Source organism: Oncorhynchus masou, chromosome 12 (genome assembly GCF_036934945.1).
Source record: "Oncorhynchus masou masou isolate Uvic2021 chromosome 12, UVic_Omas_1.1, whole genome shotgun sequence".
NCBI classification, from domain to species: Eukaryota; Metazoa; Chordata; class Actinopteri; order Salmoniformes; family Salmonidae; genus Oncorhynchus; species Oncorhynchus masou.
The window spans coordinates 57,910,632-57,929,030 of NC_088223.1; the positions used below are offsets into that span (position 1 = coordinate 57,910,632).

General features: G+C 45.7%; 2 protein-coding genes across 5 annotated transcripts in view; both read right to left on the minus strand.

The window, feature by feature from the left end:
* Positions 1 to 217: 217 nt before the first annotated feature.
* LOC135550489 (unconventional myosin-XVIIIa-like) overlaps positions 218 to 18,399 on the minus strand; it is a 114,656-nt gene continuing 96,474 nt past the window's right edge. For 3 of the 4 annotated variants that reach the window (XM_064981363.1, XM_064981361.1, XM_064981360.1), the window contains 8 exons: positions 17,464 to 17,580; positions 16,281 to 16,364; positions 15,264 to 15,401; positions 14,273 to 14,458; positions 13,976 to 14,118; positions 13,724 to 13,768; positions 8,414 to 8,536; positions 218 to 2,661 (listed from right to left, as the gene is read on the minus strand). In XM_064981363.1, coding sequence (XP_064837435.1) covers positions 2,547 to 2,661; positions 8,414 to 8,536; positions 13,724 to 13,768; positions 13,976 to 14,118; positions 14,273 to 14,458; positions 15,264 to 15,401; positions 16,281 to 16,364; positions 17,464 to 17,580 — 951 coding nt within the window. In that variant the 3' untranslated portion in view covers positions 218 to 2,546. The remainder of the gene's footprint in view (positions 2,662 to 8,413; positions 8,537 to 13,723; positions 13,769 to 13,975; positions 14,119 to 14,272; positions 14,459 to 15,263; positions 15,402 to 16,280; positions 16,365 to 17,463; positions 17,581 to 18,399) is intronic. The other variant, XM_064981362.1, reaches the window with a different exon arrangement.
* On the minus strand, positions 2,668 to 8,396 carry LOC135550490 (uncharacterized). Its single transcript, XM_064981364.1, has one exon. The coding sequence runs from the start codon at positions 7,744 to 7,746 to the stop codon at positions 6,214 to 6,216; it is 1,533 nt and encodes a 510-aa protein (XP_064837436.1). The 5' UTR covers positions 7,747 to 8,396; the 3' UTR covers positions 2,668 to 6,213.

The following is an 18,399-nucleotide window of genomic DNA, read 5'->3' on the forward strand; positions in this document are numbered from 1 at the left end:
TTTTCCCTCTCCTCTACAGGGGGAAGATGGATGGTATGATCAAGTGATGCACTTGAGGAGATGAGGAAAAACACTTCAGTCAAGCACATCAGTAAAATGTGCCTGCTGTTTTCAATAAATAACTCTCCTTATTTCCATCCAAACATTTCCGTATGATGACTAATTCAGCTCCAAACTACAACCGTATTACCATTCCACCACGCAATAAGACACAATGTTACTGTAAACAAACCCCTGCATTTATTTACATTAAAATTGAATGCCAAAAAAAAGCATTTCTATCACAAAGTGATGATGAATATACAATCAATGTCAAACATGTTATATATTAATATTATGGAAAGCCAGCAATGCCTATTCAGATGCAAAAACAAACATTTAACATACATATTTTTATTTAACAAATCCCAACTCAGAAGCATTGACAAAGTGTCCAGTGTTCCGTATTATATTCGTACCTAATGCATAAAAACAACTAGAAGTGTGAAAACAAGAAAATATATGCAAATAGTCTGTCACACATGGACACACACACACAGATATACACTTGTGTACATACGCAAACACCCTTCACCACACTATTCTACATAGAGATACAACATTTGCATATTTATTAATAAATTAATAAGGTCACATTAATCTAAAGGATATCATTGTCACTCAGTAAGGCCAAATACAGATACAGTGTATCCTACATGAGCAAATTCTTCCAGGGATCTCAGAGAATTTTATACTGAACAAAAATATAAAACGCAACATGCAACAATTTCAAAGATTTTACTGAGTTACAGTTCAGGAAATCAGTCAATTGAAATAAGTTGTCCCTCACATGACTGGGCAGGGGCGCAGCCGTGGGTGGGCCTATGAGAGATTGGCCCACCCACTGGGGAGCAAGGCACTGCCAATTAGAATGATTTTTTCTACACAAGTTTTTTTTTACAGACAGGAATACTCCTCAATACTGGTCTCAGACGATCCAGCAGGTGAAGAAGCCAGATGTGGAGGTCCTGGGCTGGCGTGGTTACACGTGGTCATTTGGACATACTGCCAAAGTCTCTAAAACAACATTGGAGGCAGCTTATGGTAGAGAAATTAAATTCTCTGACAAACAGCTCTGGTGGATATTCCTGCAGTCAGCATGCCAATTGCACACTCCCTCAAAACTTTGTGTTGTGCACATTTTAGAGCCTTTTATATTGCGCAGCACAAGGTGCACCTGTGTAATGATCATGCTGTTCAATCAGCCTCTTGATATGCCACATCTGTCAGGTGGATGGATTCTCTTGGCGGAGGAGAAATGCTCACTAACAGGGATGTAAAAAAAAATTGGGAGAAATCTCAAGATTTGAGAGAAATAAGCTTACTGTAGATTTGGTAAAATTCTGGGATATTTTATTTCAGTTCATGAAATCATGATACCAACACTTCACATGTTGCGTTTATATTTTCGTTCAGAATACATTATAACTTTTGTCGCATACATGTTTTTCCCCATAAGGGAGGTGGGCTTATAGCACTTAGGCCATTTGTAAAAAAAAAAAAAAAAAAAAAAAAAAAAAAGATTTAATTCGTATTCTTTTTTATATCCAGCGCATGTGTATATTGAAAGATGAAGATCCCTAGAAAGCCCCCCTTCAAAACAGATAGTAAATATATTCCCTTTGAAAACCAACAGACATGACACGAGGAGACAAAAGCATGGCAGAGCTTTAAACGAGCAAGACCAAAAACCATTCCAGCATGAACTACTGTATGCAAATGTAGCAGATCCAATCCTTTTCCCTCAAAGCAGCTCCCCCTCCCGTTCAATAAGAACCATACTTTCCAACATTGATAGAAAAACAAAACAGTCTCGAAACAAGATAAGTATTTCTTCTAGTTACTGATATTGGCTAAATATTGTTTGAAACGCATGACCAGAGACAGTCCAAACACATGTAGAGGAGACAATGGCATTTCTAAGTGCTAAGGAGGATAAGCTGGACTGTCAGGCATATGGGCCTGCAGTGAGAGGTCACATTGTAAGGGAGACTTAAACCGATCCTGCTACAGTCATTTGAATAAACCACAAGCTCTCCAATCCTCAAACAACAGATGACAGCAGGAGCATAAGTTAGCCTATGAAAAGCAGTTCTCTTAAATAAGCCAGTGGTAATAAGCTCTACAGATATATCTTAAAATATGCCATTGGTGCTAAGCGCTATACTTATATTGATTCAAAGCTGCAGAGCTGAGGTGGCCACTATGCTGTAAGATTCTATGATGGAAATTCACTTTTCCAAATCACCCTGTAAAGAATTCTTCAAAGCTCTTAGTAGCAACGGAAAATGGCTATGCCACATTCCATTTAGATTGAACCACGGTGAACCACAGTATGTGCACTCTGACCTTCCCCTGTTGTTGCATCTGGTTCTAGCTAGCATTGCTCACCGATGTTCAAATGAGGATGGTATGGGGAGGCGTATTTTGATTAAATAAAGCATTATATCTGTCTCTGGTGTGTTCGTGTAGGATGGTGGTGGTAGTGAGAGTTGTGACAGTCTCTGTTACGCTGTGGACTCTGCCAGCTTGCTATCACTGTCACTTTCCCTCAGGGAGTGTCTGCTCGAACGCCTCTCCTCTTTGTCCTCTTCACTGAGGTGTCTCCGGTACAGAGGAGGGCTGTGGGAGGAGAGAGGAGAAGAGAGAGCTTTTTATATAGGAGAAACGCTGCTGAATTGAACCCTGCCTGAAAACTATGGGTGCTTGAGATTTGCAGAGGTCACAGGTCACATATCAAGCCTACAGACTCCATCTTCCTCCACGGGTCAGGGCCATGGTCAGCAGTATAAGCTGCTTGAATAGAAACGCAGCACATTACCCCTTTCAAAGTAACAATCAATGCTGGAGCAAAGATCATGCATGGCTGCCAATAGCCAAACAAACCAAAACACTGCAACATTACTAGATCCACAACACTAGTTTCATGCACAAAAAAAAAACAATAAAGATTTTCAAAGTCAGAATGTGGACCTGTGTTTTATTTAACTCAGTTTTGTCCAGTGTTATATTCATTTCTCTTGAAGCTTTCATAATCGCCATATGGCGAGATGGAAGGACAGGCTGAAAATAGAAACGGTCCAAGGTAGGACAGTTTAGCATTCTGGTTTACGCTTTCATTACCCTTCGGGGGCTAACGCAGAGCTTCGAAGTTGATGAAACAAGGACAAAGCAGTGGCACAGTGACTATACACTACATGGCCAAAAGTATGTGGACAACTGCTCATCAAACATCTCATTCCAAAATCATGGCCATTAATATGGAGTTGGTCCCCCTCTTCTCTTTTGGGAAGGCTTTCCACTAGATGTTGGAACATTGCTGCAGGGACTTGCTTCAATTCAGCCACAATGGCATTAGGTGTTCAATGGGGTTCAGGTTAGAGCTCTGTGCAGGCCACAATGATCTCGACAAACCATTTCTGTGTGGACCTTGCTTTGCGCACAGGGGCATTGTGATGCGAGACAATTTCGCTTCACAATAACAGCACTTAAAGTTGACCAGGGCAGCTCTAGCAGGGGCAGACATTTCAGGAACTGACTTGTTGGAAAGGTGGCATCCTATGACGGTGCCACGTTGAAAGTCACTGAACTCTTCTGTACGGGCCATTCTACTGCCAATGTTTGTCTATATAGATTGGATGGCTGTGTGCTCGATTTTATACACCAGTAGCCAAATAGCCAAATCCACTCATTTGAAGGGGTGTCCATCTACTTTTGGCCATGTAGTGTAGCACACGGCCTCTGCAGGAAAGCTGAGTAACACCACCTCTTCAGACCAAGTGACTTTGCCCACATGTTTCTATTATTATTGTCATGCTGTTGAAGTAACGGACCTACCATATGTAAACGGTTCCCCTCAATCCAGCATATTAAACACATGGTGGATATATGCTAATGCAGTAATCAGTGTTCATGTTCAATCAGGTCTACAGTTATGTCTTGTTGAGGCCCGGAGGGAGCACATTTAAAGTGGCCATGCTTGATGGATGGTTGTCTATTAATATGTGCACCAACATGCAGTTAGCTTCCTCACCATCACCAAGCACCATGTTCAGGGAAGAAATCTCGATTGTCCCTTTACACTCGTACCCATATACGGGTTGAAAATTGAAGATTTAGGCACAGATCAATTGGAACGCAGTGGCCATACAGTGACATGCTATACTGTACCTGACGTCAAAAGCTCTGGCTCTTCGCATGACAGCCATTTGAAACTAGAGCACCTCGCGCAAAAAGATGTTGTCCCCATCCCTCCTGCTAATTTGGCAACATTTTGGGGGGCACATGTTTTGTCGTCGTGAGTGCGGGAAATGTTATAAATTCAGATGGCTATGTGTTTTGAAAGATGAGAAGTTGTGGATTATAATAAATACCGCTTTGATGTCGTAAAAGCAAGTGCAACACCGGTGAAACCAAACATGCACTTCACATTTCCACATTCGAAAGCTCAAGTCATACGCAGTGTCAACGTTTATGATCACTATGTTTGATGTACAGTTACAAGATGACATGGCATCATAACCCTGGGTTGTTCTGAACAGAAAGAGCCCGTTTGTCTATTGTGAAGAACATTTGCAGCAGCACACACACTATCATCGGTTTGCCTGAATTGCACTTACCTAGTCATTTTGGCAATAGAACAGACTTTCAAAAACTGCCCACCTGACCAAGATTGTGATTTTTGGTTTGCGTAAACAACAGTAACTGTGTAATTGCGGGATGCAGGGTTGTGTTCCAAACAAAACAACCTCAAGTGTGCTGCTCTAGTTCCTCAACGGCACAGCTAGGAGCGCTCAAAAAACACCTTATAGTTGAAGACTCTTTTTTTGAGTCATAAAAGTGCATTGAAATTGCTTAGGAACTGTGCACACTTTGGAGAGACCAGATAGTCCTCTCAAACCTTTGTCATTGTTTTTTTGTCTTATGTCGCATCTACCTCACATTTTCCAGGGATATTCTTATCATGTTCATAATGTATCTAGACTATCTTCAGATTTCTTTACCAACAAATGCAGCAAAAAAGTACAGTCAATGTAAAACATAAAATCAACAGTGTAATGTTTGGATTCAGTCTTGTGTCAGATGAACTGTTGTGTCCTCGCCTTTGGTCTAATCATTTCCCCTTTCAACTGTTCCTTTCAAATGTTACCCTTTTCATATTTTCTTCTGTAAGAAGTATCTCAATTTAGCCTTATCTATAGAGGCCAACTCCCACGAGAGTGAAGGGTTAACATGCAGAGACAATTATGTGTCCTGTTTTATTTGCTCAGGGATGGGAACCTGGCGCCACAACGCATGTTCCATCTTGCAATGGTCATGAGTCATCACTACAATTCAGAAAGAAAGGCATTGTGGTATTTCACATCAACCCGGATACACATCGAGTGGAGGAACACTTATGGCATAAACTTGTGTTTATGTCAAATGAATAAGTAAGTAAAGAAATCAGATACACGTGTTGATGCTAATAACGCTATAAAATAAGTTTGTGGTCATACGCACATCCTTAAAAAAAACATAGGTGCTGGGCTAATAAAGAATAATAGTATAGAACACCACTTGATTGACAAGGTTCCATCCGAAATGGGATCTTCATCAGGTCAAACACACTGAGTGCTCATAGTAAATATTTACCAAATGACGAAGTGGGTAACCTGGAAGGCAAGACAAATCAAAGTTAAGTGACATACTCAGGCAAGAAATGGTCTGACATCAAACTCTTGATTCAGACCTCTAGGAGACATGGTACACAAACAGTGAATCCAATACGATTCTCTTCTCAACAATAGATTATCAGTATCTCCTCTCCACCTGGGAGTCTTGACATGTTCGATGCCAATGTACCTCAGAGCGAATGTTGTGACGATATTTATTATGTTCTGGAACCATTCCATGCACCCATCTCATTGTTATTTAATTATTAGAGATATACAAACGTTTGTTGCACCCACCATGTGTCATGTCCGCAATGTGGATGTTTTGGGATGTGAACACTCAGTGTGTTTGACCTGACGAAAATCCATTTCGGATGGAAACCTTGTCAATAAAGTGGTGAATTGGGAGCTTTAACAGTGTGCGGGCCTTCTTATTCTATACTATAAAGTCAACATGCTTGGTTAGTCACACCGTGCTTTCACTCCATTCCCAGGCATCACCTACTGCTGGCCAGGGGCTTTAGTCACTATCAGGCTTGTAGAGATATTTCATCACCATGCTGTCCATCTTCTTCTTCTTTTTCTTCTCATCCTTCTTACTTGGGGGTCTCTGTTCAGTGGCATCTTCCTCATCTGAGGCAGGGCGGGCTGGACCTCTCTTCACACTGTTGGAGCTGCGGTAGGAGACGGTGGAGGCCGAGCTGGAGGAAGAGGAGGACTCCGAAGAGGAAGATTCAGACTCGCTCTCTTTCTTCCTGGAGCCCTTTCTGGACTTCTTTCCCTTCTTCTTGGAGCTCTTCCTGCTGTGGCGGTCATCGGAGTCTGAGGAGCTGTCTGAGGAGCTCTTCTTCTTGGCCTTGCCTCTGCGGGAGCTGGAGCTGCTGGTGCTGTGGGAGCTGAAGCTGCTGGAGGACCTGGTGCTGTAGTCCACTGCCGAGCCAGACGCTGAGCGACGCACGCTGGATGCACTACGGCCCAGACCCTCGTCATCCCCCTTCACACTGTTCCGGTCATCCTCATCTTTATTTACCTCATTCTCTTCCTCGTCGTCAGACTCGTCCAGTTTGCTGCGTTTGAACTTGATGGGCTTGAAGCTGAGGACCTCGTTGATAGCCTTCTCCAGGTCAGGGTCAAGGTAGTTGCGGTGGGTGACAGCCTTAATGTCAGAGGTGTCTGGGGGGTTGTCGTCAGAGGAGCGAGGCTGGGCCGGGGTGGAGAAGCTGCGGCCTAGGGAGTGGGGGCTGTAGGCAGAGGTTCCCTGACTGAAGGCCATGCTCAGAGCATCATCATCGTCGTCCATGCGCAGGCCGAACTCACTGAGCCGGCTGCTGCGGGCCACAGATATACGGGAGTCAGCCTTGCTCACGCTGCCTGGGCTGCGACCCCCAGTGCGCCTGCTCATGCTGGGGCTGACCGAGGTCCCGTATGAATCGCTACGCCCATCATCCTTCCAGGAGGTGCTACGTCGCAGGCCACGAGGGCTGGTACGACTAACACTGGTGATGCTGCTAATGGTGGACATATTGTCATCATCCATGTTTGGCATGGCTCTACGGCTGGACCTGCTAGGGGCCAGGGACGACACCATGGAGTCCTTGTCAAAGTCAGGGCTGTGTGGGGCCCAGCGGCGCTCAAGACCCTTCCTGGCCCTGCTGGTGGCCTCAGAGTAGGCCTGGGAGATGACCGAACCACAGTCATCATCATCTTGTGACTTCTTCCTGTCATCCTGGTCTGTAGACTTAGACTTGGCCTTGCGTAGGGAGGAGCGGTCCGGGGTGTCGGACTGTTCCTTTAGCGTACTGAAGAGGGAGCTCTCGTCCCCCTGGCCTCCAATGGAGTCTTTCAGGTTGGAACGCTTCCTGTAGCTAAGGGAACTCATCACAGACACCGATCTGCTGTCTACTTCTTTGCCTTCCTTGCTACCTTCTGTAATCTCCTTAACCTCTTTGCCTTCCTTGGCATCTACATTCACTGCATATCTGAGATGCCATGAAGAGGAGGGTGTAGGAACAAGAACACCATGGAAACAATCAACAGAGACACAGAGAAACATAGAGAGAGAAAATATGAGAATTTACAGACAATGAAATTATGAAATTAAAAGTTCAGAAGGATGAAATACATATGATTGAATCCCTGAAGTGTAGAATGCTTGTCAACATTCCCAAAATATTCCAGCAGCATCTAACTGAAGTTCCTGATGACACTTTGTCCTCTGAAGTGAGTGTAATAAGGAAAGTTAAGTTGTGAGTCGATCTGCTAAAGCTCGTCAAAAAGAGCAGGTATATATTTGGGGCTATCCTGTGCTGTCTGCCAGGGGGGAGGAAATGCATTCATCTCAGGCAGAGCAGAGAGAGGGGTCATTTAGCAGGTTTGCCAGCTGGCCTTGGGCCACTTCGATAAATCTGACAGGCAGCACAGCGCCCGTATCCCTCTTCCCTCTGCTGTGCCGCCTGCTGTCATTAGAGGAATGACAGGAAGGCAGAGAGAAATGACACCTAATCTCATGAAATACTCACCCTTCCATTCCACCCTGCCTCAGCTAATCCTGGGCTCTTTAGCTCTCAGCAGGGTAAACTCATATAGAAATGGGATGGGGTTGAGGAAGCCATCACTGCTTTATCAGGGCCCAGCCAGAAGGAAGGGGGATGATAACATAATGAGGAGGCTGTCCACTGAGGAGGCTGATAGACAGACAGACAAGTCAAGACAAGACTGACCTGGAGTTCTTCAGACAGCTCTCGTCTGACAGAGTCTTGGTGTAGCCCTTATTCTTGGACAGCCAGGACTTGACCCCGTCCACACGGTCCTCCACCTCGGAGTCCGTGTCCGACTCGTCACCACTGTGAGGAAGACAGGAGAGCAAACAGTGTTGTTATGTTGCTGTTGGTGTTGGCAGGAGGCAGAGCTGTTTAAAAAGAGTCATCTGGGAGGGTTAGCGAGGATCCACCAGAGAGGAAACCTGTTGGTTTGGACAGGAAGTACAACACAGACAAGTCCTATGTTTTGAATGTCATAAAGATAACAGCTTTCTGATTTAGTTAGTCAGACAGCGTCTGTATTCCATTCATTGTGACAGTAACCTGGGGTTGAGCAATGCAAAGGCAGACAGTCACAACAAGCTTTAGGGAGACAACAGCAGCCTGTTAACGTAGAGCGATGACAGACCTAGAATTTTGCACCCAGTCGCAAACTAGTTTACCAGTCAAAATCTAGTGTTGGACTCTGCTACTTCCTGAATATTGATACAAAGAAATATCAGCCACAAAGCTAAAGTTGGCCAAAGTAAGTTTGATGAAAAACCAAGAAGCCTCGTTTGAGAGAGAAGAAAAATGATATTAGATATTGGTGCATCCATAAATATGAATGTGTATAGTCCTGAGTGCTTTCTCTTCCACTGTTAAATGTATAATCGCTTATGATGGGGGCGGTCGAGTGAAACGAGTCATGGTGCCTCCGAGCACAGCGGAATGCAAATGAATGGAGCTCATGAAGGTGTAATTAACTCTGGGGCCATCGTGAGGCTTTTAGGACGTCTGTGGCGAGTGGCTGAGCGCGGCCTGTTGATGTAGATTGTTATTGGGGCTGAGCCGAAGAGATGGCCCTCTAGCCCTGGCCTTGACAATAACAAGCAGTAAACAGATACTGGAGGGAACCCGAGGAGAAATGATATTAGATCACGCTTGGGAAAGGTCGGCGGGAGCATTTCCATCCTGATTCATCTGTTCCTCAATCCTGCAGAGGTGAAGCTTCCCTGACACTGTATTATGCATCTGTTGCTTGATGGACGGGGGGGACGGACAGGGGAGTAGGAGAGGTGAGGGGAGAGGGGGACGGACAGGGGAGTAGGAGAGGTGAGGGGAGAGGGGGACGGACAGGGGAGTAGGAGAGGTGAGGGGAGAGGGGGACGGACAGGGGAGTAGGAGAGGTGAGGGGAGAGGGGGACGGACAGGGGAGTAGGAGGGGAGTGAGGGGGAGGGGGACGGACAGGGGAGTAGGAGAGGTGAGGGGGAGGGGGACGGACAGGGGAGTAGGGAGGTGAGGGGAGAGGGGGACGGACAGGGGGTAGGAGAGGTGAGGGGAGAGGGGGACGGACAGGGGAGTAGGGAGGTGAGGGGAGAGGGGGACGGACAGGGAGTAGGAGGGGAGGGGAGAGGGGGACGGACAGGGGAGGGGAGTAGGGGGACGGACAGGGGGTGAGGTGAGGAGAGGGGGACGGACAGGGGAGTAGGAGAGGTGAGGGGAGAGGGGGACGGACAGGGGAGTAGGAGAGGTGAGGGGAGAGGGGGACGGACAGGGGAGTAGGAGAGGTGAGGGGAGAGGGGGACGGACAGGGAGTAGGAGAGGTGAGGAGAGGGAGGGGAGGGGGACGGACAGGGGAGTAGGAGAGGTGAGGGGAGAGGGGGACGGACAGGGGAGTAGGAGAGGTGAGGGGAGAGGGGGCAGACAGGGGAGTAGGAGAGGTGAGGGGAGAGGGGGACGGACAGGGGAGTAGGAGAGGTGAGGGGAGAGGGGTAGGGGGCCACCCACAGGGGCTAAAGTCTTAGGTAATGGACAAACGTGTCTGGGAACAATTAAGCCTAGCAGTGTTCAATCGTTTCTAGTACCAGAATGAACTATACATGAACATTGACAGAAAAGAGCAACAATTTGGATCATAACCGACAACATTCAGTCTCTGCATCAATCCAAACAACAATTCCAGCGTCTGATGTGACGTGACATCAATCGAAATGGCACTATTTTGAGACGAGTGATAAACACCAAAAGCAAAGGACAGGTTTCCTTTCTTCTTTGACCAGCTTATCTGGCAAGGCTGTGGGACAGGATGCAAAGTGCTTATCATGAGCCAACATAGTGCATCTTATTCAAAGAGATCTCAGATGATGGCTTTCTTTAATGGTATAGACCGCTGGGCTGCATCGCCCTGCTCACATTTACATGCCTGCTATTAAAGCCTCCCACTGCAGAGAGCAATACAGCGCTATATCATACATTCAATCAAGTCTCCATGAACAAAGTGTTTGTGTCGCCTCCCCTCTCTGCATGTGCAGAAGCACAGTTCCATTTAGCTGCATAGAGACAGAGATGTGCTCTCAGAATGGATGGAGACATACAGTACATAGCGGCAGGAAGTAGGGGTGCTGAGGGTGCTGCAACACCCCCTGATAAATCACAAAAAAATTGTGGCCGTCTGGACATGGACATTTGCTACCTTACGAGACTCAGTCATTTAGGGTCTCTCTCATTTTCAATGTATCAAACAAAGCTTTCTGGGGAAAGATAGTTTACGGACTGTCTCCCACATGCAAGGCAAAACTAATCTCTTTTTCCCACAGACTGAAACACACAAACACCTGCACTGGAGCAGCTGTGGGACAGAGGCGCCTTGTAATCGAGTGCTTTGCAAATCGTGTCACACACAATTTATGTCTTTGGCCTCACACCACTGGCTAAGCAGCGCTGAGGCTCCAGGGAGCAAACAAGCACAGAGAATTTAGAGCCTGACATTAATCGCTGAGGCTCCACTGGGTATATCTCTGTCCCAAACAAGCATGAAGCTCCATAGGGAGAGAATCCTCATGAAGCTTAGGGATGGTTCCTACAGTACATCCTCATGAAGCTCCATAGGGAATACAGTACATCCTCATGAGCTCCAGGGATTCCTGTCTACAGTACATCCTCATGAAGCTCCATAGGGATGGTTGTATATCTCTGTCCTCATGAAGCTCCATAGGGATGGTTCCGGTCTACAGTACATCCTCATGAAGCTCCATAGGGATGGTTCCTGTCTACAGTACATCCTCATGAAGCTCCATAGGGATGGTTCCCTACAGTACATCCTCATGAAGCTCCATAGGGAGTAGTACATCCTCATGAAGCTCCATAGGGATGGTTCCTGTCTACAGTACATCTCTCATGAAGCTCCATAGGGATGGATGGTTCCATAGGGATGGTTCCTGTCTACAGTACATCCTCATGAAGCTCCATAGGGATGGTTCCTGTCTACAGTACATCCTCATGAAGCTCCATAGGGATGGTTCCTGTCTACAGTACATCCTCATGAAGCTCCATAGGGATGGTTCCTGTCTACAGTACATCCTCATGAAGCTCCATAGGGATAGCTCCATAGGGATGGTTCCCGTCTACAGTACATCCTCATGAAGCTCCATAGGGATGGTTCCTGTCTACAGTACATCCTCATGAAGCTCCATAGGGATGGTTCATGAAGCTCCATATGGGGATGGTCTACAGTACATCCTCATGAAGCTCCATAGGGATGGTTCCTCTACAGTACATCCTCATGAAGCTCCATAGGGATACATACATCCTCATGAAGCTCCATAGGGATGGTTCCTGTCTTCATGAAGCTCCATAGGGATGGTTCCTGTCTACAGTACATCCTCATGAAGTTCCATAGGGATGGTTCCCGTCTACAGTACATCTTCATGAAGCTCCATAGGGATGGTTCCTGTCTACAGTATTCTACACTTGCATCCTCTTGGTCCCAGCATTTCCTATCATGGTCAAACTGTTCACTGATTACGGCAGAGACAGGTCCATTAAATCCATGTTATTTGAGCAGTGTGCTGCAGTACACTGTGTACACACAGACTCACATACTCTACAGTCTTCAAAGACCTGTACTGTTCAGGATATGTTTGTGTGATCTTCTTATGGCCATGAAAGGGTACATTGGATAAAGAACTGCCTGAAAATGAAGAGTGCACTGGAAAGGTTGACAACCTTCCTTCCCTCTTAATGTTTCAAAGTACATCTCAGATAACCTGGAAAGAGATGTCCAAAGGTTTCATACCGATTCATTATTCGTTATCCCCTTCACACGCACACAAAAACCATTCCTACCATTGTCACCTTTTATTGGTTGAATTACTCAAATCCAGATCAAAAATAAGTCCTAATCCTGCTGAACATTCCCTTCACAATTCGATGGCAAATCAATTATTCCATTAATGTTTAGCTCGCTGCTATTACATACAGATCAAAAGGGAGAACAAATTTGCTCCTAAGTAACCATGGTGATTCACTTTCTTTTCTCTTGAGCACAGCTAAGTGAGGAATCCACAAGCTTGATGCTGATGTACAGACAGACACCGTGCACTGTGCTGAATCACATGAGCTGCCTGTCTGATGGCAAATGAATGAATAACAATGAGAGAAATTGACTCACAGGGCAGCGAAGTGTTCTCTCTTGGAACAAGCAATTAGAGGTTAATACTGACACAAATAAAACATGCTGCGAAAATGAACTGCAGACACTAACTACAAATCGCATACAAAGCACCCTCTTTCATTCAAAATTGTGACGCACGTTTGCATTCTTCCATCAAGACATGACGAGCTACACTGGAATTGGAATGTTAACTTTAATTATGGGGCTTTAGAATAAATGATTTTATGTCCGAGTCCAAAGTGATTAAGACAGCACTGTGACTTGAGTAGAGCAAGCTAGGCGCTGCGAAACATGCAGCTCAGCCAACCACACTCTGCAGAGAGCAAACCTACCTTCCATCACAGAGAGTTGTAAACAAGTAAACAAAGACTCAACATTTTGTTATTAATAGGTTATACTGTATCGAAATCTCCCAATGCTCTTGAACACAGTGAAATGAGTTAGTGGGTCCTCAAAAGCATGAATGTAAAATAGCATGTCACATAACAGAGAGTGAAGGTCCATTATTGTTGCCTAAAATGGGACAATGGTTCATGATATTTCATTAGAGAGTGATGCAGTATCGAAAGGTATTCCATGACCGTGTTTAATTAAAAAATAAAATAAAAAGCAGTTTTTTTCTCACAGCGGTGAGCATCCCTCAAACAGTTAGGTTTGTAGAGATGTTCATCTTAAAGTAGTTGGAACTAAGTTCCTTCCCCTCAAAATGTCATCATTAAAACAGCAGAAGTGCAACGTCTCCCTAATACAGCATCATTCTCTCGTGGGACGAGGATTTTAAAACCTTGAAAGCAAACAATAATGGGAAAGGAAAGGATGCATTGTATGTTCTTACGTTTTGTTCTTTCGTTTCTGATACTTTGTCACCATGTCTTGTAGACTGGGCGATGAAGTGGGAGAGGAAACAAAAGAGAAAGAGAAAAAGAGAGGAACAGAAAAGGAGAAATACAGTTACCAGTTTGAGACCAACCCAACCAGGATAGATAGAGCTTCATTGTGTGTGAATAGAAGACAAGGCGGCTCAAAATAATTTGCTGCAGGAAATCTAATGAACATCTCTCCATACTGCACGGTTTTGGGCACCTACTTGTTCACGAGGTCATCGTCACCATCACTGTCGACCATCTCATCCTCTATGGCGGCTTGCAAGTCTCCAATCCTCTTGAAGGCCAGTTTGAGGTCTGCCTGCAGACTCTGATTGGCTGCCTCCAGACTCTCTATGTCCATTTCCTGATGGATCATGATGCAGAGTAAGTGACTGTCATCCCAAACCCCTGTAAACCAAGACATCCCCACCCTAAATGAGGATATTAGCCCTGTATGACCTAACAAGGATTGTCCAGTCCAAACTTCAGTACTCTGCTGACTGGACACTCTTCCTTACCAGCTCGTGCTTCTTGCGGCTGGCCTCGGCCTCCTTCTTGGACAGCTCAGCCATCTCCTCTTTGATGTCCCTCATCTGTCTCTGTATGCGTTTGTTCTGCTCCTTCTCCCTGTTCTCTCCATTACCGCGGTGGTCTCTCTCCTCCGTCATCTTCTCCAGGTTCTCCTTCAGACGACCTGTAAGGCTCTGGGGACGAGGAGATGGAACTGGGTCAGAACCGCATAGAACACAGCTGAGACATCCAGCATAGGTGACTGAGCAGTGAGTACATTTCACTTTGAGGTTTTTGGTGTGGTTAATGTAGTTGGAGAAGGGTCAAATTGAGGTCACTAAGAATTTCCAATTGAGCTCAGGTGTGCAGAAATCACAGCTGGCCAGAGAAAGATAGTATGGCTGTCGTAAAATATATTTCCCTCACAGCATTTGTTCAATGACCCAAAATGTGGCCTCACAGCTTGCCCTCTACCTCACACATACAAGCCCCTCTCTCTTGCTCTCACACACACACTCCCTCCCTCCCACTCCCCCCCTTCCTCCCCTCCCACTCTCTCCCCCTCCCACTCACTCACTCCCTCCTTTTTCCCCTCCCTCCCTCCCACTTTCTCCCTTCCCCCCCCCCTTTCCTCCCCTCCCACTCTCTCACCCCCTCCTTTTTCCCCTCCCTCCTTCTCCCCCTCTCCCTCCCACTTTCCCCCTCTTTCTCCCTTTCTCCCCTCTCCTCCCTCCCTCCCTCCCACTCAATCACTCACTCACTCACTCCTTCTCCCCCTCCGTCCCACTCTCTCCCGCTCTCACTCTTTCTCCCCTTCCCTCCCTCCCTCCCCCCTTCCCTCCCACCATCTTCCCCACTCACTCACTCACTCACTCACTCTTTCTCCCCTTCCCTCCCTCCAATCCTTCCCTCCCCCTCCCTCACTCCCTCCTTCACTCACTCCCTCCTTCTCCCCCTCCCTCTCCCACCCTCTTCCCCTCCCTCTCTCTCCCGTCTCACCTCCAAGCGTTTGATCTGGGTCCTCTCGTACTCCAGCTTGGTCTCGAGCTCACGGATCTTGGCCTCCTGCCTGCTGACCAGGGACTTCTCCACCATGGACTGCTCCTGGAAGTCCAGCTGGCTCTGCAGGGACTGCAACTGGAGGGGGGCAACACACACACAGTGACATACTGAAGTACTGATTAGACCACACTGAACACCTCCACTCTGCCCTATGCAACCCTGCCTCTACTTCTTCTATAATCAATACTAGGCCTGCATTCAACAGATATGTGTTTATGCCCAAAATAAATACATTCACCTCTTCCCTTCATCTGCATTGTGAATAGCATCCCCCCTGGCTGAAATGTTGGGAATCTAGCCAGCATTTTTGTTGCCTCTAATGCTAGTATTATCTGATGTGAATAGCCAATAAGCCGAGGATAGGATAACCCCAGTAGCCTCTACAGACCTAAATAACGATCACAGATCCCACTGCACAGCTTTGTGGAGGGGAATAAGATCAATGCTTTGCAAACTTGTTTCGTCTTAAGACTTTTCTCATATCTGATAAGAGGATGAAAGACATACACTAACTAAAAGTACCCAAAATGCACCAGGGCTCCTAATGAGGAGCTTTGCATCTGAGAGAAGGAGGATTTAGAGCTGGCCTTTCATGTCATTAAAGAACACAGTGTTCCTCTCATTGTGGATCTGTTAATCACTGCAGGGCTACAGGATTTAGATAGATACAATAGATAGATAGATAGCGATCTATCGCTGCCTTTGGTGGCAGCTCTTAAAACTACTTTACAGCAAGCAGAGTGAGGGGTAAGATCAGGCTGTAAGCAGACAGACAGAGCTCTGATCCTCTCCAGGTGAATGTGATGGTGTAGGTGTAGGACAACCTGTATGATGGTGCTGAGGGCATGATGTCCTCTGAGTGGCTGGTGAATGTGTGAGGAGATGGGGATGGGTGGGGGGCAGGCAGGGGGATTGGGGCTCCCATGGCAGGCAGCCATGGCAGTGTGTAGTTACCTTGTCCTGGATCTCCTGCTTCTCCTTCATGGCTTCCTCCAGCTGGGCCTGCAGGTCACTGATCTGGGCCAGGTCTCTGGCAGACTGTCACATCACAAACACACAGAGATAGTTACAGTATTTGAAGTTTACTTCCAAAACACTATATCCACCAATTTTTTTACATTTGTGTGTAAAATATTACTGTTGTCACATTTTTAATTCCTACATTTGAGATGTGTCTGAAATGTTCTATTTATTTTTTGCAAAATGCTATATATACAAACACACAGACACATTGTTTATCTCAAATGGAAATGTTCATATTTTTTTGCATTGTATTTGTCATTTAGCAGACACTCTTATCCAGAGAGACTGACTGGAGCTTCATTGCTCAAGGGCACAAACAGATTTTTCACCTACTTGGGTCAGGGATTTGCCCAACGCTCTTAATCGCGAGGCTACCTGCTGCTCGTATATTTTACTGTGATATGTGGTCGTTTCACCTGTATCCTGTATATTTTACTGTGATATGTGGTCGTTTCACCTGTATCCTGTATATTTTACTGTGATATGTGGTCGTTTCACCTGTATCCTGTATATTTTACTGTAATCCTGTATATTTTACAAAAATGTCAAATGTAAATGTTTTATCCATACAGTTTCACCCTGTATCATATTACTGTATATTAGCCATTTCATTTTAAGATTGATATGGATGTTTATAACAATCAGCTGTGTAGCTGAGAGGGATGCACAGTATGTGTCATAGTTATAGTGCAGGTCTACAGACCAGAAGCTGTATAGCTGAGAGGGATGCACAGTATGTGTCATAGTTATAGTGCAGGTCTACAGACCAGAAGCTGTGTAGCTGAGAGGGATGTACAGTATGTGTCATAGTTATAGTGCAGGTCTACAGACCAGAAGCTGTATAGCTGAGAGGGATGCACAGTATGTGTCATAGTTATAGTGCAGGTCTACAGACCAGAAGCTGTGTAGCTGAGAGGGATGCACAGTATGTGTCATAGTTATAGTGCAGGTCTACAGACCAGAAGCTGTGTAGCTGAGAGGGATGTACAGTATGTGTCATAGTTATAGTGCAGGTCTACAGACCAGAAGCTGTGTAGCTGAGAGGGATGTACAGTATGTGTCATAGTTATAGTGCAGGTCTATAGACCAGAAGCTGTTCAGGGGCAGGGTTTACCTGGGAGACGGCAGCCTTGTGTTTCTTCATCAGCTCGTTCATGTCCTCCTGGTCCTCCTCCATACGGGACTGCAGGTCGTTCTTCTCCCTTTGCAGGCGGGACACCTGCTCCTCAAGCTGAGAGAGAGGAAGAGGGGAAGAAAGAGAAAGACAAACTAACAGCTGAGCTGTTTTTCAACCAGAGCCAGTGAAAGTAATCAATGGTCAACAGCTGGCCAGTTATCTAATGGATATCTACCTGTGGCCTGATCCTGGAAGTGGATTAGTGTGGTTTACTATAATCACACCTGATTGGGTCATTTAGGCCTGCAGACAGACCTTTGTGGCCAATGCACCATGTATTAGCTTGGAACTAGTGTCCTAAGGCAGATCATCAGATCTACTCTGGGGGGAAAGACACCCAGCCTCTTAGTATGCCATCCCAAACTGGAGACATTTAAAATACCTTTCATAGCCATAAACACACCAATTAGCAGCTCTACAGGGTCACTCTCTGTCCTCTCTCTGTCCCCAGAGGACCACAAGTGTCACTCTCTTCCCGCAATTTCCTCTAAAACACAGAAAGCACTCTCATGGGAAGTGATTATGGAACGCATTAATGAGGACATAAAAAACATCAACAATGCTAATTAAACCATTAGCACATCATCGAGAAATGGGCCATTTCCAAAAAAAATAAATAAATGTCAATGATGATGGGGGGGATTTGTGCATATTCGTGGCAGTGTTTTAACACACACTAAAATAGTCTACCCTGTGTGAAAGGGAGAGTAAAATAAACTGTTTTTACTGTTTTTAATAACACTGTTTGGTTTTGTTGTGTAAAAAAATGTAGAAAAGCACTGTAATTACACAAATACGGAATGATTTCCTTAACAAAAAAATGTGTCGATTGTGTATCACTACAATAAACAGGGTCATCAAGCATGCAATCTC

What these genes read in the sequence shown, in the direction of transcription:
- LOC135550490 (XM_064981364.1), bottom strand. Translation starts at nt 7,746, where the DNA reads ATGTTTCTCTGTGTCTCTGTTGATTGTTTCCATGGTGTTCTTGTTCCT.